The following is a 22,718-nucleotide window of genomic DNA, read 5'->3' on the forward strand; positions in this document are numbered from 1 at the left end:
ACTGAGGGTGTATAGAATTAATGCAGTTCGATATACTTATCAAAATGATTCAATGTTATGGATCCTGGGAGGAGTTGTTTGCTGAGACACCAGCTGTCTTTGACAAAGATAGTTAAAAAAAAACTTGTAAAATTTCAATTCCCAGCACTCCATAGCATTGAGCCATGGCAATTAGAATATCAAACTGCATTAATTCTGTAGTGTAGATGGATACATTCTTACAGAGACAAACTCAAGCTTGGAAATGTTACTTTTGGACTACAATTCCCAGGATCTGTAATTAAGGGGGGAGGGCCATTGGGAATTCTGGGAGGTGCAGTCCAAACGTGCACATATTCCAGGCTCTGTCCAAATAGACAAGATTAGACACAGAATATCATCAATTCATAGAACTTTTAAAATAATTTTATTCATGAAATAAAGTTGTTGTGCACGGAACCATTAGAAAGCAAAGGTGTCTCAGCCACCCATGTGAACAGTTTTGGATTTTAGAGTATTTCAGATTTCAGGATTATAAAATACACCATCAAAATGGTTGCATCAGCCCCAGGAAGGCAGAGCACTGGTGCTGATGTATTTTTTTTCATGTCAGGAGCGACTTGAGAAACTGCAAGTCACTTCTGGTGTGAGAGAATTGGCCATCTGCAAGGATATTGCCCAGGGGATGCCCGGATGTTTTGATGTTTTTACCATCCTTGTGGTATGTACTGTTGTATGTACCTTAGGAGGCCATGTGAACTACAAGGTGGCTTCAAGGCGCTTCTTTGCTAATACATGGCAATATTGTATGTACAAGGCAGCTCCGGAATAAACATCAGCTTACAGAAGAGCTTGCAGAACAATGCAGCTCCAGGTCAGAGATCCACCAGGCCCTCAAAATTCATTTGTAAAGTCAGTCTCTCTTAATCCTGCAGAAGGTTAACCTTGCTGCCTCCCTTGACTAGATTCTTAGGGCAGGTATCGTTTAGGATCTCCAGGAAAGGGTGCTTCAGGTGCCTGGTTGAAGCGAGCCATCAAGAAGACACCTATGGTTCCAAAAACAAAGATAGAAGCCATGATGAGGAAGCAGACGCGGTCAATGACTCTTCCCACAAGGATCCACTCCTCGTTCTCCTGGAAGGAAACAAAAAGGTCTTCAAAAAGTGGAAAGGTGGGGCAACCGTATAACAGAGCAGGGTAATCATTGTGGATTGAATGTATTGCAACATGTTCATTTTGTATTTGGACAAATCTTTGGCTTTTCTAGAGGCATCTCTTCTTTCCAATTCTATCTCTTTGATGTAGAACCTGAGGGACTGTGCGGTTGGATCTTGGGTTCTTTTACTACTTCAAAAAGGGTTATACTGCAACCTAGGAAAAATATTTGCTATCTATCATTCAATAGTCAGATCTTCCATCTTCCGCTATTGTCTGAAGATGCATTTTGTGGATACTAATGTCCAGAATAAATTCTGAACTACAAACAGTCTCCCCAAGCAAGACCATTTTCATATATTTCCTTGCTAAAATTGTACTTGTTTCTTCCTTTGAAAAGGAAATAATCAAAGAATGACATCTTTAACTTCCTGATGTGTTGGTTTGCAATCCCCAATGTCTCTGAACAGCATGTTGCTGTTTTTTATCATGTCAGAAGCGAATTGAGAACATGCTGCAAGTCACTTCTGGTGTGAGAGAATCGGCCGTCTTCAAAGACGTTGCCTAGGGAACACCCGGATATGTTATTATCTTGTGGGAGGTTTCACTCATGTCCCTGCATAGAAAGCTAGAGCTGACATACAGGAGCTCACTGTTAGTGTTTTTGTTGATATGGAGTGAAATGTGTACTCTGTTGTTGCTGTGATATGTTTGTATTTCGTTCTGCCAAGCATTCCAGCAGTCAAGGAGTTAATTGCAGCAAACCCTGATTGTTTGCTGGAAGGGCAAATGGCAAGGACTTCCGTTTGTGCAACCTGACAGGAAGATACATCACAGACTGTGGAACGCAGGAGGTGCTTCTGCACACAGAGAGAACAGACTTTGAGAGAGATGGACATGCAACATGTGTCCGGATAGCTTTGGACTGTTAAATATTGTAAATAAAGCCTTCAGAGCCACTGAGTTTTAGCAGACATAAATCAGTGAAGGTGTCATGCTTTGTCGGTGCCATTTTGCCAGTTTGCAAAGTGGTCTGGCGGGGGTGAGCAGAGGTGGACCTGGCTCATCCATCAAGTCAGGGGCGCTGATTCCCTGACACTCACTCAGTCTTGCAGATTCAAACCACCAACCTTCAGGTCAGCAGTTCAGCTGGCACAAGGGTTTAACCAATTGTGCCACCACGGCTCCACCAGCATGCTGCCTAGGGATGATTGGTGTTGTAGTCTAACCCATTTAGACAAGGTGCACCAGGTGGAGAAGACTGCTGTAAAGCTTCTTAGTTTCTCATTTTATGGCTCACTTACTGGTCTTTTCAAATTTCCCAGTAATGTTTCCCATTACTTAGAAAGGAATTATGGATGGAAAGATATCCCACCGCTTCCTATGATGCCCATCTCCTTTGTATTTGCATATCATTGCTAAACACTGCAAAAGTTGCATAGACAATCAAGGCTGGCACTTACGCTGTCAAACTCACTCTTCTCTTTCAAAGTCTTGGTGATGTGGTTGCAGGCGTCCACACAGGCCTGGATTTCTGGCGCAGCGTTGCGTAGGTTGCTGCAAAAGTCCTGGGGGCATCCATTCTCTAAACCTTCCCCTATAAATGAGGTTTACAAAACAGAAAGGCATATTTCGTACCTAAAGTGTATTGCAAAAATGCTACAGCAGGTGCTTGTATACTGTATCCCCAATCCCACCAACACTGCTATCTGATAGCAGCAGAAGTGTCAATGGAAATGTGAAAAGCAGGGGATTTTTTCAACATTATGGCTGAGTGCAGTGAAAAATTCTCCCCCCTCCATCCTGATTACAATGCTTAGTTTGTTTTATGTCTGCATAGAATGGTCACAATTGTGTACAGTCCAGTGCAGTATAGTAGTTCTATGCATAGAACTAAGAACTTTATTTCACAAGGCAAGCAACCTAACATTTCAGCTGAACACTTGGTGACGATTCCTATTACACAACATCATGTGCATCTTGCAATTAGTTTGCCTCCCTCTCCTCATGATTCCCCTACCTTCGTTATTGAAGGACAAAACATTAAAACATTCCCAATACTGCTCCATCCCATCTCCTAGCCTGATGTGACAGGTCCCTTCCAGTTTTGTGTGTGACGGCGCGAGTGGTGCCATCTATATATCAAACTGTAATTTGCAAGATTTGAATTGTTGTATCATGCCTGATTTTGCCTTTACCCTGTAAATGTAGTTGAATTGATTGGTTATTTGTAGCTGTCAATCAATGTTGTTTGCACCAGTTATATTCCTCCCTCCGCTCAATTGTTTGCTCCACCCTTTCCTGGAGTGGGTCAGTGTTTCCTTTTTTATTCCACCATCAAGCTTTCTACCAGATGGACGTGAGAGAGAGACGTGGCTCTAAAAGCCCTTGATTAAGTTACCTCTCAGCACCAATTCTGAGGTTCTTACCCTTGAGACTTATGCTTCATGTTCAGGGCCAACCTAAACAACGTTGAGGAGTCTCAAGCGCCTTCAAATCAGTTCTTTGGCATCAGAGGAAGACTGTGTCTTCAAACATAGGCCATTTGGACTGAGGCTGAGGATTGCTCCGGCATTCACAGCCATTGAGAAAGAGGGACCTTGCAAAGCTTCTCAGCTGCAGAGCTCCTTGGACTTAAGACAATCAAAGACTGTAATGTATATTTTCCTTTACCCCTTTGAAACTTCCAGCTTATTGGGATAACCTTTTGTGAACAATAAAACCAGTTTTGAGTTATCTACAGTGTTTTGGTCTTTGGGAGTTCCAATTTCCCTAAAGGAGGGCAAGAAGCAATCCCCTGGGGAAAGATGTCACGTCCATGCCTCTTTCGCTAAGAGTTATAGCCCCAAGATGATGGCAGTAACATGATGTTAGGGGGTGGAATTCTCCTCCTCTCCTCTTTCTTCTCTCCTTGCTATTTCATAACCATGGCCTGCAATTTGCCCACTCCTGTCCTAGACCCAAGCCTGCTCCAAGCATCACGCTTCCCCAACTCACCTATCTTTGCCAGCAGGAGCTTCATCAATCCATCCCTCCCTTTCTGCCTCTCGAAGAGGAGCTCGCTCCGTGCCTTCCACAGCATGTACTCATCAGCTTTCGCCATGAGCCCCAGAGAGCTCCGTCGACGGAGGAGTTGTGGCCCCATAGCCATGTTGTTGGGCCTCCGTGTGTGCATGCCTAAGAAATTGGGCACGAGGTGCAGGAACACCTTGGGGAAGGAGAAGCAGAAACAAAGTGGTGGGAGAACTTGCTGTTGTATTATTATTCCAACCTGGGATGACCCCAATTAAGTCAAACCTATCACTGGGTTTTCTTGGCAAGGTTTGGTCAGAGGGAGAATGCCCTTACCTTCGTCATGGGCTGAGAGAATTTGGCCTGCCCAAGGTCTCCCAGTGGGTTTCCATGGTTAAGCAGGGACTCAAACCTTGGTCTCCAGAATCATAGTCTAGTGTTCAGACCAACTCTTCATAGTGAATTATGGCATGTGCTACTTTTTAGAGATTGATAGGAAAGGATACATGCCATTTGGATGGTCTGTCTCCCTTCAAGTACAAAAATAATGGTTGTGCTTGCAGTGAATTAGTTTTATTGTATGTACTTACAGTAGAGTCTCACTTATCCAACACTCGCTTATCCAACATTCTGGATTATCCAGCGCATTTTTGTAGTCAATGTTTTCAATACATCGTGATATTTTGGTGCTAAATTCGTAAATACAGTAATTACTACGTAGCATTCCTGCATATTGAACTACTTTTTCTGTCAAATTTGTTGTATAACATGATGTTTTGGTGCTTAATTTGTAAAATCATAACCTAATTTGATGTTTAATAGGCTTCTCCTTCATCTCTCCTTATTATCCAACATATTTGCTTATCCAACGTTCTGCCGGCCCGTTTATGTTGGATAAGTGAGACTCTACTGTATGTTCATATGTTTAGACTTTGTTGTACTCTGCCTCGAGCCATTCAGAAACAGAAACAGAGAAATACTTGTACAGTAGAGTCTCACTTATCCAACACTCGCTTATCCAACGTTCTGGATTATCCAACACATTTTTGTAGTCAATGTTTTCAATGCATCGTGATATTTTGGTGGTAAATTCGTAAATACAGTAATTACTAATTAGCATTACTGCATATTAAACTGCTTTTTCTGTCAAATTTGTTGTTAAACATGATGTTTTGGTGCTTAATTTGTAAAATCATAACCTAATTTGATGTGTAATAGGCTTTTCCTTAATCCCTCCTTATTATTCAACATATTCACTTATCCAACGTTCTGCCGGCCTGTTTATGTTGGATAAGTGAGACTCTACTGTAATAGCTGGAAAGGCTGTCTAAACCTTGACACTTCTTTAGCATGGTGCAATCGTAATTCAAAATGGAGATTTGAATTAAGAAATCAGAAGAAGACTTGGCTTTCTACACTGGTCTAATAACCCATACTCCTGGCCATTATCATGTTCCTCCATGTCCGGGAGGTTACATTAAGTAAAGTTGGGGGATGCTTCAGAATTTTCCTGAAATTCTGGAGGAAACTTGTGGAGAAGTATAGTCAACAGGACTGGGTCCAATTTGGATTGATCTGCTTTACAGAAAGTAAAGACTTTCTGTATACAGTAGAGTCTCGCTTATCCAACGTTCTGGATTATCCAACACATTTTTGTAGTCAACGTTTTCAACGCATCATGATATTTTGGTGCTAAATTAGTAAATACAGTAATTACTACTTAGCATTACTGCATATTAAACTGCTTTTTCTGTCAAATTTGTTGTTAAACATGATGTTTTGGTGCTTAATTTGTAAAATCATAACCTAATTTGATGTTTAATAGGCTTTTTCTTAATCCCTCCTTATTATTCAACATATTCACTTATCCAACGTTCTGCCGGCCCGTTTATGTTGGATAAGTGAGACTCTACTGTATATTTCAAATTTCATATTAAGGTCAAAAATACATAGTATGGTTTTATATAGGATTTGTACTACATTAAAACAGTAAAGACAAACATCACTTAAGTAAAATAAACATTAAATATTAAATAACCAAAAAGAAGAAGAAGATGTAAACACTAAACTAATATGGCACAGCAAGGCCATTATCCTCTTTCTTCTGCTCTCATCAACATAGGGAAAAGGCAACAGATGGACCCCGTGTTGCCAGCATGTCACTCCTAGGCAGCCATAGAGCCAAGAAAGTCCTTGACCATTGTGGGCACCTCATACTAACATCAGCAGACATCATTCTCTGGACCTACCTGCCGGACTCGCTTGGACATGGAATGGGTGTTGGGGGTCCTCAGAGAAACATTGAGTACAATAACAGCATTCACAACTATAGTTATGGTGACCACAAGTAGGAAGGTTAAGTACCTACAGAAAATAAATAAGGACACACTATTCAATTGGCATCACTTATTGGCTGATTACAGACAGGAACAACAACCCACAAATTCATGTCAGAAATCTGAGACCAACGTCTACAATCCACACAGGCCTAAGTCCCACCAGTACTGTGGTCTTCTCATCTCAAGATGAGTGTCTTCCTTGTTGTGCTGGCTTTTTCTGTGGAAGGAATTTTGTTGTTGAATGTTGACACCTCCTCACTTTTATTGCAAGCAACGGCATCGTCTCAGCCAACTACATGTTAATTGCCTAAAGAAAGTAGGCCACTACATGTAAAATATTCAATAGCCAAATATTCCGGGTAATGTTTTGGGAGGGTTTTGAACCATCTCTAATAATAGATGAGAAACATAGAATTTTCCATTATTTATTTACTATATTTCCCACTGGGTTGTTGTTTTTTAAAAATCAAACTCTGATTAATACCATGCTGAGAAACTGAAATAAGTTCTCATTTTTTGGTTACCTGATATGCTTCCCAAACATAAGCTCTTTTACACATCCAGCTGAAATCAACCCACTGTCTTATAATTCAAGTGCAAGATCATTAATGTTGCAATAGGGATGTGTGGCTCACCCCAGGAATAAAGGTACAAGTGAAATGTTAATTTATCATTACAGTTTATAGAGTTTGCAGCACATGCAATAATAAGGTTAATTCAAGGTCTGGAATTAATTAACAGAGAGGTGTTGTTGCAAAGAGGGTTCAGTAATCTAGGGACAGGGATGAAATGTTACCTAGCAGGCAGGCAAAATAAAAAGGACTCCCTTTTAGTTTAGGTTTCCTCTGTATTAAAAGAAAAAGGCTAGGATATTCAACATAATTCTGTAGTACTTGCTTTATTTGGTTAAAAGTTTGACCAAAATGCCTATTGCGAGAGAGACTGGAAACATACTCCTCTTTGCACTATAATTTGCATAATGTTTCTGATGGCTTTTGGGGTGACTTGGGGGGCATTTATATAGTTTTATGTTAAGACTAAATAGTTCCAGACCCTTATTAGAAATGCTTACTTTCCAATGAGTGGCACATCCTGGGATGTTTCTGGGACCTTTTTGGCAATCAGGAAGAGGAAGACAGTCTGGGCGAGGAGGACATTGATGGAAACTGTGCACTTCTGGCCACCGGCTGCAGATATAGGAAGACAGAGTGAGAGTTTATTTATTTATAGTATTTATATTCCACCCTTCTCACCCCGAAGGGGACTCAGGGCAGATTAAAATGCATATATACATGGCAAACATTCAATGCCATTATGAGACATACAACATACAGACAGACAATAGAGGCAATTTAACATTTTCCAGCTTCCGGCTTCATGAGAGTTAGAATCCTCCAGCCTGTGTGCATGCCTTCTAACATTTCACAGATGAAAACATGTAGCTAAATGACAGCAAACTTTGTTTACAATGGCAAAACTCAAGCTAGGAGAGGCTGCCGCGATTTGCTTCTGCCTGATCTACTGGGAAGGGGAATATTCTTCTCCCTTCACTTCAAGTTAATTGAGTGCAAACTTCTTTTTGCACTTTGAACTCTGTTTGCAGCAACTGAAGTAAACCAGGTTAAATGAACAAAAGGAATGTATTTTGGGGATATGATTCAACACCCTGGTTACTTTCATACAAAAGTCCCCAACAGACCCACTAGTAGCTATTGCTTGAGTATGTTTTAATGTATTATATGTTTTATGATGATTTTATGTTTACATGTTTTAAATGTATTTATGTGATTGTATTTTATTGTGTACTAGTTGTGCCCGGCTACGTGTTGCTGTGGTGTAGTCCTAAGTGGGGTTTTCTTCGTGGCATTCAAGGTGGCCTAGAGAGGATTCCCCTAGGTATGAAACAGCCAGGCTTTGAAGCTGCAAGGGTATTCAATGGTATTCAAGCTGGGTAACAATGGAATCCCCTAGGTATGAAGCAGCCAGGCTTTGAAGCTGCAAGGTCACTCCTTGGAAAGTGATGAATATTGTGGCCAAATTTGTGATTTTAACCCATGTTTTTAACACCTTATTTTGTATGTTGACCTTTTATGACCGTTTTTATCGATATTGTTGTTTTTATCGTTGAGTGATTTGCTTTATTGTTTTGCTTGCTTTTATATTGTTGTGTTTGGGCATGGCCCCATGTAAGCCGCCTCGAGTCCCTTCGGGGAGATGGGATGGGGTATAAAAATAAAGTTATTAATTATTATTATTATTATTATTATTATTATTATTATTATTATTATTATTATTATTATTAGGTGTGATTTGGTCCAGTGGTTTTGTTGTTAACTCGGTCCTAATTATTCACATTACATTTTTATATATATACATTGCTGGGCTTGATCCCCATGTGAGCCGCCCCAGGGAGATGGAGCAGGATATAAGAATAAAGTAATTATTATTATTATTATTATTATTATTATTATTATTATCATTATCATTATTATTATTATTATTACTCCCCATACCTGGAGAAGCTCCCAGCTGCTACTGCTTGGTCACACAATGCTGCTCACCTTTGGCAGGTAAGAAATACACAACCACCGCCACGGAGGAGATGAGGACACAAGGAATGATGATGTTGATGATGTAGAAGAGCGGCTTCCTTTGGATGATGAGGAAGAAGACAATCTGCTGGTATTCAATATCATCTGGCGTGAAAGATCCCGCATTCACTATCTTCTTCGCCGGCCGGTGTTTAATTGCCCATTCTCCATTCTCTGTAGGAAGATGACAGCACACGCGGAGTTGAAGGAAGCCCTTTTGTAGCAGCAGATGCAGCTTAGAATAACCACAGTGAATCTGAAGGCAATGAGCCAGGTTTTCCCCCATTTCTGACATAGACCTCGATAAATCATAACCAGATCAGCATGGACTTCAGCCAGCCTGGAATGTAGCATCCAATGAATCTCACATATTTTGTATTTCTGATCCTTCTTTCTTCATTGCCAGCTTGACTTCACAGAGGGCATTATCACACCAGGCCGTTATATCATTATAGCAATGCATCAGTTCCACTTTTGCCACAACTTAATCACACAATTTTGTTACTCTACTGTTGAGTTGGAAGGTTGAAATTGTATTTTTTCATATTGGAAATATTCCTTTCTTTACTCCTTTTGCTCCAAAAATTCACTAGCCAGTCCAGGTGCAGAAGTCTTACAACTCAGTGGCTAACCTTCCATCAAAGATTCTCAAGCAAATCTCTGACAGAAAGGCCCCAGACAACAGCTATTTATTTATTATTTATTTATGATATTTATATCCCGCCTTTCTCTACCCCGAAGGGGGCTCAAGGGTGCTTGTGCAGTGCTTTGGACATAAAATAAAGGCATAAAATAAAATTATTAAAATTAAAACAGACATAAAACATAATTAAAATACATTCCATTATAATATTCCAAGATGTACATTCCAATATCTAGTGCTTAGGTGGAGAAGTTGATTTTCCTATATGCTTATACACCTCCTAACCCACTTTTCCAAGTTCTCATTTTTTGGTGTGTGTGTGTGTGTGTGTGTGTGTGTGTGTGTGTGTGTGTGCTATTATATCATCATACTGCTCAAACATGTACTGTCATGCCTTGTGGTATTATTATGGCAAGAAAAAAATTAGATTAACCCATCACTAAGTGAAGGGCAAGGTACAGGAGCTTTAATCAAGCATGGGCAAACTTTGGCCCTCCAGGTGTTTTGGACTTCAATGCCCACAATTCCTAATAGCCTACCAGCTGTTAGGAATTTATTTATTTATTTACGACATTTATACCCAGCCTTTCTCAACCCCGGAGGGGACTCAAGGCAGCTTTACACATAGGCCTTGAAAACAGTATACAATTAAAATAAATATTTTGAAATAGAATTATAAGACACATTAAAACATTTAAAACAATATCATCACAATTAATCACGCTATCCACAATCGTAATCCCGGCCGTTCCAATAGGCATTTCACATAATTCCATAACTTTCTATTGCACAAGTTCTCAAAAGACTTGATCACAAAGCCACGTTTTAACTCTCTTATGGAAGGTCGGGAGGGAGAGGGCTGAACTACTATCCCTGGGAAGGGAATTATACAACCGAGGGGCCACCACTAATAAGGTCCTGTCTCTCGTCCTTACCAGTTGTTCCTGTAAAGAAGGCAGGACCAAGAACAAGGCCTCCCCAGACGATCTTAAACTCAGAGATGGTTCCTAGAGGGAGATTCGTTCAGACAAGTAAGCTGGGCCAGAACTGTTTAGGGCTTTGTAGGCTAAAGTCAGTACTTTGAATTTTGCTCGGTAGCACACTGGCAACCAATGGAGCTGACGTAGCAGGGGGGTTGTATGCTTCTTGTTCGCCATTCTTACCCAGTCTACTTTTACAACCTCTCAGTTTTAATCCATGTTTTTATTAGTTCTTGTCATTTGTTTTTATTGGCTAATGTTTAAATTTTTATAATTGTGCATGTCTTTTGTCTATTGTTGTGTTTTATATTGCTATTGTTTTTATTCGGGCTTGGCCCCATGTAAGCCGCCCTGAGTCCCCTTTGGGGAGATAGAGGCGGGGTATAAAATACAATTATTATTACTATTATTATTATTATTATTATTATTATTATTATTATTATTATTATTATTATGGTGAGCAATCTGGATGCTGCCTGATGGACCATTTGAAGCCTCTGAACAGTTTTCAAGGGCAAGCTCATATAGAGTGTGTTTCAGTAGTCTATTTGACAGGTAACTAGAGCATGGACTACTGTGGCCAAGTCTGGCTTCCCAAGGTATATGGGTGCAACTGGTGCACAAGTTTCAAATGTGCAAATGCTCCCCTAGCCACCGCCGAAGCCTGGGGTTCCAGGCTTTGTGAACACAATTGTGAGAGTCCAAAACAAGTGGAGGGCCAAAGTTTGCCCATACAGACAAAAAAACCCCATGCAAATTGTGTTCGCAAAGTACAAATGCAGCAAGTGTCAACAATCAGCTAGCCTCATAAGATGTGCTGGAGCAGAATTCAAACAGATAATGCAGCATAAAGGAATGGTGTGATGAGATGCAGAGTAATGTTCCCTGGCCAAATCACCCTCAATGTATTTTGCTACCCTGTTTCCCCTAAAATAAGACATTCCCAGAAAATAAGACCTAGTACAGGTTTTGCTGAATTGCTAAATATAAGGCCTCCCACGAAAGTAAGACCTAGCAAAGTTTTTGTTTGGAAGCATGCCCGCCAAACAGAACACCAGAGCATGCAGGATCAGTACCATAAAGTGTTGTACATGGAAATATTGGTAGTAACAAGAAATTCTTGATAGGATTCACAGTTTGTCTGGTTATGTTGGTTTGTGATGACAACTGCTGTACAGTATATAATAAACTAGCTGTGCCCGGCCACGCATTGCTGTGGCGTTGTCTGGTGGTGTTGGTGAGAAATTGTTGAGGTAGCGGTGGTATTGAATGTCTGTTGTATGGCTGTCTTTATGTTTAGTATGCACACTGAAGTAGATTACCGTGTTTCCCCGAAAATAAGACAGTGTCTTATATTAATTTTTGCTCCCAAAGATGTGCTAGGTCTTATTTTCAGGGGATGACTTATTTTTCCATGAAGAAGAAGTCACATTTATTGTTGAACACAAAATGAACATTTATTATATACTGCACAGTAGTTGTCATCACAAACCAGCATAACCAGACAAACTGTGAATCCTATCAAGAATGTCTTGTTACTACCATTATTTACATGTACAACAATCTATGGTATATACATTTATTGATCCTGCATGCTCTGGTATTATGTTTGCCGGGCGTGCTTCCAAACACAAACTTTGCTAGGTCTTACTTTTGGGGGAGGCCTTATATTTAGCAATTCAGCGAAACCTGTACTAGGTCTTATTTTTCGGGGATGTCTTATTTTCGGGGAAACAGGGTATATGGCAGTGTGGAGTCAAGATAATCCAGTTCAAAGCAGATAATATAAGATTCTAAATGGGTTATATAGCTGTTTGGAAGGGCCTTGAGTCTACACTGCCATATAATCCAGTTAAAATCTGATAATCTGTGGTAGAGGCCTAAGTGAGGCCTAACTGTGCCTGTCCCCTGGGCTGAGTGAGTTGCTAGGAGACCGGGTGGGTGGAGCTTAGCCTTCAAACTGGCAGCAATTGGATAAAAACTATTATTCCTCTCCCTGTAATTAGGACTTTATTTTTCTTTTCTTTTTGTTGTATCAACCTAGAGCCGTGAATGATGGGTTGTGTTGTCAAATTTGGAGGTTGTGGGGCCTGTAGTTTTGTTGTTTTGTCTGCTGCCCTGATGCCATCACTCTTTTATATATATAGATGTTCAATTTTTTTGTTCAACAATAAATGTGAATTCTTCTTCATGGAAAAATAAGACATACCCTGAAAATAAGACCTAGAGCATCTTTGGGAGCAAAAATTAATATAAGACACTGTCTTATTTTCGGGGAAACACGGTAGAGAGCAGTCAACCTGAGAGATGGAGGTTTTCTCTCCTGTGGCAGAGGAGGATGGCATATCCACTTTCCTCTCACCAACAAGCAAAGCTTTAAGAAGGACTCACGATGCAGGGTTTGTAATTATGTGGCGTGAAGGTCCCTATGTGGCCCCTCGAGGAAGCTACGGCATCAAACTGTCCCCTAAATGTGCCACTGTTGCCTGCCTCACTTAACAGCATCCAAATTTTTCCACATTTCACGTTATAGGGATGTTTCCTCTGCTTCTATGGACTCTCCAGTTCATGTTAAGAATCCAGCAAACAAATTATTTGTATTCATCCTTGCTATTTCTTTATTCCTGCTCCCCCTTCTTCTCTCAGCCTCCTCTAAAGCTAACAGTTGCATTTCAGCCGACTGACCCATTGACACGCTTGTCCTGAGCAGCTGCCACTGCCATTCTCCATCATATCTGACCAGCATATTGATGTTGCACTGTTTTTCTTTTGGCAGCGAAAGGCTTTTATTTATTTTTTTCATTACAGGGACAAGCTGGTTATTTTTGCACTATTAAAAAGACATCGCTCCAGCAGATGTGACAGGAGGGTGGAAACTGCATAACAGGGTGTTAATACACAGCATGTGCTGAGGAGGAAAGAGAAGAAAACATGAGCCTTTATAGCAGCAGGCTCAGGCCATTGGGACATGACTGAGCTCTCACTCCATCAAATCCCAGCATCTGGCTGAAATCCCCTTGCCTTGGAAGGCAGTAAACTGGTGAGGCTCCAAGTATCCAGTCTGAGATGAACTGCCTTGTGTCATTATGGGCATCTCAATCAGGATCTACTTTAGCCATCTAAATCCTCACTTAGATCCAGAGCCCTTTGGCTCAGGGTTTTATTTCATCCATTTAAACAGAGCTTCAAACCAATACTTTTGGGATTCCAACTCCCACAATTTATAGTCCAAAATAATAATGGAAAAACAGAGGTTTTTTGCTTCCTCTTTCATAACCGTGGAAGTAGGATGAGGACTACCCAACAAGACATCAGAGATAGAGTGGATAGCTTCTGGAGTTCTTCGCTAAATATTTTGTGGATGACTTGTAGAATTAGATGGGATTTTTAAAAGGACTGGAAATAAAAGACATTTCAACTGTGATATTTAGTCATGAGAGCTAAATAGGTAAAGGTAAAGGTTTCCCCTGACTTTAAGTACAGTCATATCCGACTCTGGAGGTTGGTGCTCATCTCCATTTCTAAGCTGAAGATCTGGCGTTGTCCGTAGACACCTCCAAGGTCATGTGGCCAGCATGACTGCATGGAACGCCGTTACCTTCCCGCTGGAGCCGTACCTATTGATCTACTCACATTTGCATGTTTTTGAACTGCTAGGTTGGCAGAAGCTGGAGCTAACAGCAGGTGCTCAGTCTGCTCCCGGGGTTTGAACCTGGGACCTTTCGGTCTGAAAGTTCAACAGCTCAGCGCTTTAACACACTGAGCCACCGGAGGCTCCCTTTGAGAGCTAAATAGAGCATCCATATTCATAGACAGTGTACCCTGTGAATGTGGATGAAGCAACATATTGGCTTTCAAAGTGGAGCAAAAGTGTTGGCTTTCGAATTGTGAGTTTGTCAAAGTCATCTGGCTGTTGGGAACAAGATGATGAGTTAGATGAGTCTTTAGTCTGACTGAGAGCTAATATTTTGGACTATAACTTCCATATTCTCCCAGGATTCATTCTAACTAGTCTGGTACAAGAAGGTTGCTAGTAGTAGTAGTAGTAGCAGCAGCAGCATTTGTATTACTCAAGGTGGGGAACAATAACCAATTAAAATAAAGGAGTAACACCTCTTTTAAAATGTTTGATAGCAGTTAAAGAGCATATAAAATCACTACACATTTAAAAACAACCAATTTCCATATTAAATCTTAATTTTAGAGTCAGCTGAATAGGCTTGCTGGAAGAGACTGGTCTTTAATACCTTCACACTCTCTATATAAGGATCAGACAGTATCAGCCACAACCTACATACAGACATGCTTACCTGTAAAATCTTCAGGGTCAATAAAGATCCATTCAATTGTCTGCTCTTCTTCAACTGTCAACAGGAGATTGATCTCATGGGCATTGTAGGTCTGTGACCTTGTAAACACATAATCACCAGATAAAGTCAGTTTACACAATAGCCAGAGTGGCTTTGTGATTTAGGTGTTGGAATAGGATTCGTGGAAACACAATGGGTGAACTTGAACAAGTCACATTGGCTAAAAACTTCTATCATAAAGTCATAGATGGAATCATTGAGTTGAAAGAGACACAAGAGCCACCCAGTCCAACTGCATTCTGCCACATGGGAAGATACAAGCAAAGCTCTCCTGACAGATGGACAACCATCCTCTGTTTAAAAATCTCCAGAGGGAACTCTGTCACGCCAAGGTACAAAGATAATAAATTTTATTTATTTATTTACTACATTTATATCCCGCCCTTCTCACCCCGAAGGGGACTCAGAGCGGCTTACAAATTAAATTTACATACAATATATTATATTATTAGCATAGCACAATACTGGCATTAAATTACTATATTTGCACTTTTCTGGCCCACTACCCTTTTTAGGAGCCATCCCAGGTTTTTATCAAAGTGTGTTTATTGTTTATTGGTATATACGATTTTATTTATGATTTGTTTTTATTGCTGAGTTTTATATTGTTTGTTGCCTGGGCTTGGCCCCATGTAAGCCGCCCCGTGTCCCCTTGGGGAGATGGGGCGGGGTATAAAAATAAAGTTATTATTATTATTGTTATTATTATTATTATATTGTACTATATCAATATACTGTAATATTATTAGTAATATTACATATAATATATAATATATAATTAATATTATTATATTGTATTATTAGTATTATATCGTATTGCAATATAATATTATCAATATTATATGTATATAAATATATTATATTATTACCCGTATATATTCGAGTATAAGCTGACCCGAATATGAGCCGAGGCACCTAATTTTGAGTCAAACTTATTGACTCAAGTATAAGACGAGGGTGGAAAATGCAGCAGCTACGGGTCAATTTCAAAAATAAAAATAGATATTAATAAAATTGCATTATTTGAGGCATCAGTAGGTTAAATGTTTTTGAATATTTATATATAACTATAATTTAAGATAATAATAAGACTTTAATAAGATAAGACTGTCCAACTTTGCATACCTATATACTAAAGTATAAGCTAACCTGAATAGAAGCCGGCCAGGACCCTCACTCGAGTATAAGCCGAGGGGAGCTTTGCCAGCCCTAAAAAAGGGCTGAAAAACTTGCCTTATACTCTAGTATATACAGCAGGGGTCCCCAAACTTTTTAAACGGGGGCCAGTTCACTATCCTTTGGACCATTGGGGGGCCGGACTATAGTTGGCCACTGAGCAATAATAATTAATAATAATAATAACAATAATAATAAAAAAGAGCGTTGGCAGAGACCCTTTGGGCCATTGAGTCCAATCCCCTTCTGCCTTTGTGCACCGAAAGCACAAGCACAGCACTCCTGACAGATGGCCACACAGTTTCAATGTTAATAATAATAATAATAATAATAATAATAATAATAATAATAATAATAATACAGGGTTTTGGAACACAATACTCCTGACCTCACAATCGTGTTAAAAAACAAAGTATGGATTGTCGATGTTGCAATCTCAGGTGACAGAAGGATTGAGGAGAAACAACTGGAAAAGCTGACACGATATGAGGATTTAAAGATCGAATTACAAAGACTCTGGCACAAGCCAGTCAAGGTGGTCCCAGTGGTGATCAGCACACTGGGTGCAGTGCCTAAAGACCTTGACCTGCACTTAAACACAATTGGCGCTAACAAAATTACTATCTGCCAGTTGCAGAAGGCCACCTTACTGGTATCTGCAATCATTATTCGCCAATACATCACACAGTCCTAGACACTTGGGAAGTGTCCAACGTATGATCCAATACAACAGCCAGCAGAGTGTCTGCTGTGGACTCATCTTGTGTTTCAAATAATAATAATAATAATAATAATAATAATAATAATGGGTTTTAAGAGAAGAGACCTCTTGGGTCATTTAGCCCAACCCCCTTCTGCCCTTGTGCCGTGGGAGCCGGATAAATGGGTTCGATGGGCCACATCTGGCCCCCGGGCCGTAGTTTGGGGATCCCTGATATACAGTATATATTAATGTAAATTATATTGTATATAAAGAGCAATGACTCACTGGAATACAAGGGAGCAATTCTGCCAGTCGAAGGGGAAGTAGGTGACAATAATAGAGCAGACACTGCGATAAATGGCCGGGGGAAGCCAGGTGATGCTGCCACTCGGAGACACCAAAACATTGGCATATAGTGCAACATCAAACACACCATCGATACTGCAAGGAACAAGGGGAGAAAGAGATCATGAAAGTTAGGACCTTATAGGACCAGAAGGTAAAACTGACATATTCTCCAATAGTTCAGAAACAAAAGGTGAGACACATGTGGCCAAGCAACCACAGGATGCGGTCAAGAGGACAAAATGTATAATGTAGTCTTGAAGAAGAGCAAACAAGGTAGGAGAGGTTGCAACCATCCTTTTGCCTAAATCTACTGAGAAGAATAAGATCCATCATCCTCTTCTCTTCTCTGCCCAACTGAGTTAATAGAACCCAAGCAGTTTTCGCATTTTGAACTTAGTTTGCAGCAACGGGAATAAGCTGAGCAGAAAGGGAGAAAGAAGTAGGAGGAAGGAGAAACTGGGACATTTTAAAAGCAGCTGGAAAAGTGGGATGGCAGAGTATAAGTTGGAACTGTCCCTTAAAAGGGAATATTGAAACAAACAGATTTTTGGAAAATATGGAGAAAATTTATTGAGTATATTTTTAATGAGGGAAAGGGGTATAAGCCAGCAACAGAGACAATGAAATTTTGGACTTGTGAAACAGTATGAGTTAGGTTGGTCCTGGTGAAGGTAGCACAAAATAAGGGGAAGGGGAAGAGGGGGAAAAAGTATAACAATAATAATAATAATAATAACAACAACAACAATGAATAAAACATGTATAAGTAGATAAAAGTAGTAGTTGTAGAGAGATATGTAGTAAAGTTGTAATGGAAAAGTCTAAAACTGATAAGAAATATACTTAAAGATGTTTTGATTTTGATTTTTTTAAATTGTTGGATTGTATACAATATGATATGTTTAAGATACTGTAAAATGAGGAAAGAATGTATACTTATACATTTTGAATTCTAAATTAATAATAATAATAATAATAATAATAATAAAACATTATAAGTAGATAAAAGGTGTGTAGTAGAGAGATATGTAGTAAAGTTGTAATGGAAAAGTTAAAAAACTGATAAGAAATATGCTTAAAGATGTTTTTGATTTTTTTTTAACTGTCGGATTGTGTACAAAATATATGTTTAAGATATTGTATAATGAGGAAAATGTAAACTTATACATTTTGAGTGATAAATTAATTTAAAAATTTTTTTTTAAAAAAAGCAGCTGGAAAAGTGGGATGACAGAGTATAAGTTGGAACTGTCCCTTCCAAATTGGGGTGAAGGATGATTGGTCTGTTTGTTGGGTGATTTCAGCTTCTACAAGAACCGTGGGTTTGGAACCGCGTGTGTCTAGTTAATCCAAAAGGCCAAATCAGTCACAGATGGGATAGAAGGAAAAACCAGAGGTTTATTCTCAACAGCCCAAGAGGATGTCAGTGGAGAAAGCACTCCAAAGTACTGACATACCACAGTTGTGAAGACACAGCATTTTTATTTTATTTGACAGCTATTCAGGACAGTTATTAGAGAACGGTTCAGCTAGGATTCACATTTTGAGTGGCTCAGGACTCTGTTGGACATTTTTGTTGGCTGGCTCTTGGTGTTGAAGAAAATTCAATAAAATGTTATGGAGAATTCAAAGCATCAGTTTGTTTAATGATCTGTCAAAAGGGACGCGATAGAAAGGAATGTGCTGTGGCAATATACAAACAGTCCTTGATGGGCTTAATAGTCTAGCTCCAGTGAACATTATAGGGTTAGTTTAATGTACACAAGAGATATTTGGAGATGATGGGGCTGAGCTGTGGTGCAGCTGGCTAGTAACCAGCTGCTATAAATCACTACTGACCGAGAGGTCATGAGTTCGAAGCCCAGGTCGGGTTAAGCCTCCGACCATTAATAGCCCCGGCTTGCTGTTGACCTATGCAGCCCCGAAAGACAGTTGCACCTGTCAATTAGGGAAATTTAGGGACGCTTTATGCGGGAAGATAATTTAACTAATTTACAACACCATAAAACTGCCAGCAAAACACGAGGAAAAGAACGAGGAAGTACAGCCACTAGTGGACGGTGAAGCAACAGCTCCCCCTATGGCCGGAATCGTGAAGCTGGAAAAATGTTAAAAATGCCTCTGAGTCTGTCTAATGTATGTTGTTTGTCTGTTGGCATTGAATGTTTGCCATATATGTGTTCATTGTAATCCGCCCTGAGTCCCCTTCGGGGTGAGAAGGGCGGAATATAAATACTGTAAATAAATAAATAAATAAATAAATGTCCATTTCAATAGGTGAAATTGACTTGGGGCATCTTTCTCACAGCTCCAATCTTATCAATGGGAGCAGGAAGCACTCTGACATACACTCATTGAGTAGTTTTCTCCCACACTCCTCCCAATCTCCTAGTCTATTGTGAGGAGATTATGGAAATTAAAGGCAGGGGTTTTGAGACAACATCCAGGAAAAGTTTATACAAAAGATCAATGTGATTCGTTGGGTTTTGTGGAGCCAGGGTTTCAATTTCATATACTGTATATACTCGAGTATAAGCTAACCTGAATATAAGCTGAGGCACCTAATTTTACCACAAAATACTGGGAAAACATTGACTCCAGTATAAGCCAAGGGTGGTAAATTTCAGAAATAAAAATAGATACCAATAAAATTACATTAATTGAGGCCTCAGTAGGTTAAATGTTTTTGAATATTTACATAAAGCTCAAATGTAAGATAAGACTGTCCAACTCTGATCCAATCATTATTCTCATCTTCTTCAATGTAAATGTGCTTATGTATCCTTTTAATAATAATAGAGTAAAATAATACAGTAGAGTCTCACTTATCCAACATAAACGGGCCGGCAGAACGTTGGATAAGCGAATATGTTGGATAATAAGGAGAGATTAAGGAGAAGCCTATTAAACATCAAATTAGGTTATGATTTTACAAATTAAGCACCAAAACATCATGTTATACAACAAATCTAACCATCCCCAGTGGGTTTTTAATCATCTATCCTGTTTTTATTATAGTCTTACCATGTATGTGTTTTAAATGAAAATTTTATCCTATATTGTTGTTTACACTGATATATTGTATTACTGTTTTATCTTTTTATATTGTGATTGTGTTGTGTTGCTTATATTTTGTTCTTATGTTGTTTGGGCCACTGCCCCATGTAAGCCGCCCTGAGTCACCTCGGGGAAATGGTGGCGGGATATAAATAAAGTTTTATTATTATTATTTATTATCTGGCAGAAAAAGTAGTTCAATATACAGTAATGCTATGTAGTAATTACTGTATTTACAAATTTTGCACCAAAATATCATGATATATTGAAAACATTGACTACAAAAATGCGTTGGATAATCCAGAACGTTGGATAAGCGAGTGTTGGATAAGTGAGACTCTACTGTACATGTAATAATAATAATAATAATAATAATAATGAGATCTGAGTGAAATAATAAATGTATTATTAATAATAAAAATAGAGTAAAATAAATGTAATAGTAGCAACAATAATAGAGAAAAATAATAAATGTAATAATACCAATAAGAATAGAGAAAAATGTACCATATATTCTCGAGTATAAGCTGACCCAAATATAAGCCAACCAGGATCCTCACCCGAGTATAAGCCGAGGGAGGCTTTTTCAGTCTTAAAAAAATGGCTGAAAAACTAGGCTTATACTTGAGTATATACAGTAATTCTATACATTTTATAATTTGGGGGGGTTGTTTTCTCGTTATCATGTTTATTACATAGTAGTCATGGAACAATATCCTCTTTGGAAGCTACTTTGGGTCTCACTCTGGGAGAAAAGTGATATATAAATAAAATAAATAAACTCCAGGCTGCTGCCTTCCAGAAAGAGACATGGTAGGCTATTTCTCCTGCTACAGAAGGACACACAAATCCACTCATCCCTTGGAGGAAGAGAAGAGAAGAAGCCTTGAAGGACACTAACTTGTTCTCCAAGACGATATCTGGCAGCCACACCATCGTGGAGGGAATCCGTAAACACTTGATATTGTCATAGTCATTCGGATCCCACTGCAGGCGATAATCGTTCCATTTCTGGCAACAAAGAAGCTGATTCATTATCTTAGACTGAGGAAAATTTGTAATGCCATATGGTGGCTCTCAAAACAAGGAACCTTGAATCATTCATATACGTGCTCTAATGTATACGAAAGAAAAACACTACTCTACAATCACCCAGAAAACTCTCATCTTCGAGAGTTCTTGGAGAACAGGAGAAGTCCCAGCAGATTGGAGGAGGGCGAATGTGGTCCCTATCTTCAAGAAGGGAAAAAAGAACGACCCAAACAATTACCGTCCGGTCAGCCTCACATCAATACCAGGCAAGATTCTGGAAAAGATCATTAAGGAAGTGGTCTGCAAACACTTAGAAACAAATGCGGTCATTGCTAATAGTCAACACGGATTTACCAAAAACAAGTCATGCCAGACTAATCTGATCTCTTTTTTCGATAGAGTTACGAGTTGGGTCGATACAGGGAATGCCGTGGATGTAGCATATCTAGATTTCAGTAAGGCCTTCGACAAAGTCCCCCACGACCTTCTGGCAAACAAACTAGTAAAATGTGGGCTAGACAAAACTACGGTTAGGTGGATCTGTAATTGGCTAAGCGAACGAACCCAAAGGGTGCTCACCAATGCGTCGTCTTCATCATGGAAAGAAGTGACAAGTGGAGTGCCGCAGGGCTCCGTCCTGGGCCCGGTTCTGTTCAACATCTTTATTAACGACTTAGACGAAGGGTTAGAAGGCACGATCATCAAGTTTGCAGATGACACCAAACTCGGAGGGATAGCTAACACTCCAGAAGACAGGAGCAGAATTCAAAATGATCTTGACAGACTAGAGAGATGGGCCGAAACTAACAAAATGAAGTTCAACAGGGACAAATGCAAGATACTTCACTTCGGCAGAAAAAATGGAAATCAAAGATACAGAATGGGGGACGCCTGGCTTGACAGCAGTGTGTGCGAAAAAGATCTTGGAGTCCTCGTGGACAACAAGTTAAACATGAGCCTACAATGTGATGCGGCAGCTAAAAAAGCCAATGGGATTTTGGCCTGCATCAATAGGGGAATAACGTCTAGATCCAGGGAAGTCATGCTCCCCCTCTATTCTGCCTTGGTCAGACCACACCTGGAATACTGTGTCCAGTTTTGGGCACCGCAGATGAAGGGAGATGCTGACAAGCTGGAAAGCGTCCAGAGGAGGGCGACTAAAATGATTAAGGGTCTGGAGAACAAGCCCTATGAGGAGAGGCTTAAAGAGCTGGGCATGTTTAGCCTGCAGAAGAGAAGGCTGAGAGGAGACATGATAGCCATGTACAAATATGTGAGGGGAAGTCATAGGGAGGAGGGAGCAAGCTTATTTTCTGCTGCCCTGCAGACTAGG

General features: G+C 39.7%; 1 protein-coding gene across 2 annotated transcripts in view; it reads right to left on the bottom strand.

Moving 5' to 3' along the window:
- Window positions 1-383: 383 nt before the first annotated feature.
- Window positions 384-22,718, bottom strand: part of chrng (cholinergic receptor nicotinic gamma subunit) — a 29,844-nt gene continuing 7,509 nt past the window's right edge. Inside the window, exons 4-12 of one of the 2 annotated variants that reach the window (XM_016996306.2) lie at window positions 21,255-21,364; window positions 17,234-17,389; window positions 15,010-15,107; window positions 9,047-9,250; window positions 7,558-7,672; window positions 6,396-6,510; window positions 4,132-4,342; window positions 2,598-2,731; window positions 384-1,113 (exon numbers count right to left, since the gene is read on the bottom strand). In XM_016996306.2, coding sequence (XP_016851795.2) covers window positions 949-1,113; window positions 2,598-2,731; window positions 4,132-4,342; window positions 6,396-6,510; window positions 7,558-7,672; window positions 9,047-9,250; window positions 15,010-15,107; window positions 17,234-17,389; window positions 21,255-21,364 — 1,308 coding nt within the window. In that variant the 3' untranslated portion in view covers window positions 384-948. The remainder of the gene's footprint in view (window positions 1,114-2,597; window positions 2,732-4,131; window positions 4,343-6,395; window positions 6,511-7,557; window positions 7,673-9,046; window positions 9,251-15,009; window positions 15,108-17,233; window positions 17,390-21,254; window positions 21,365-22,718) is intronic. The other variant, XM_016996307.2, reaches the window with a different exon arrangement.

Source organism: Anolis carolinensis, chromosome 3 (genome assembly GCF_035594765.1).
Source record: "Anolis carolinensis isolate JA03-04 chromosome 3, rAnoCar3.1.pri, whole genome shotgun sequence".
Taxonomy (NCBI): domain Eukaryota; kingdom Metazoa; phylum Chordata; class Lepidosauria; order Squamata; family Dactyloidae; genus Anolis; species Anolis carolinensis.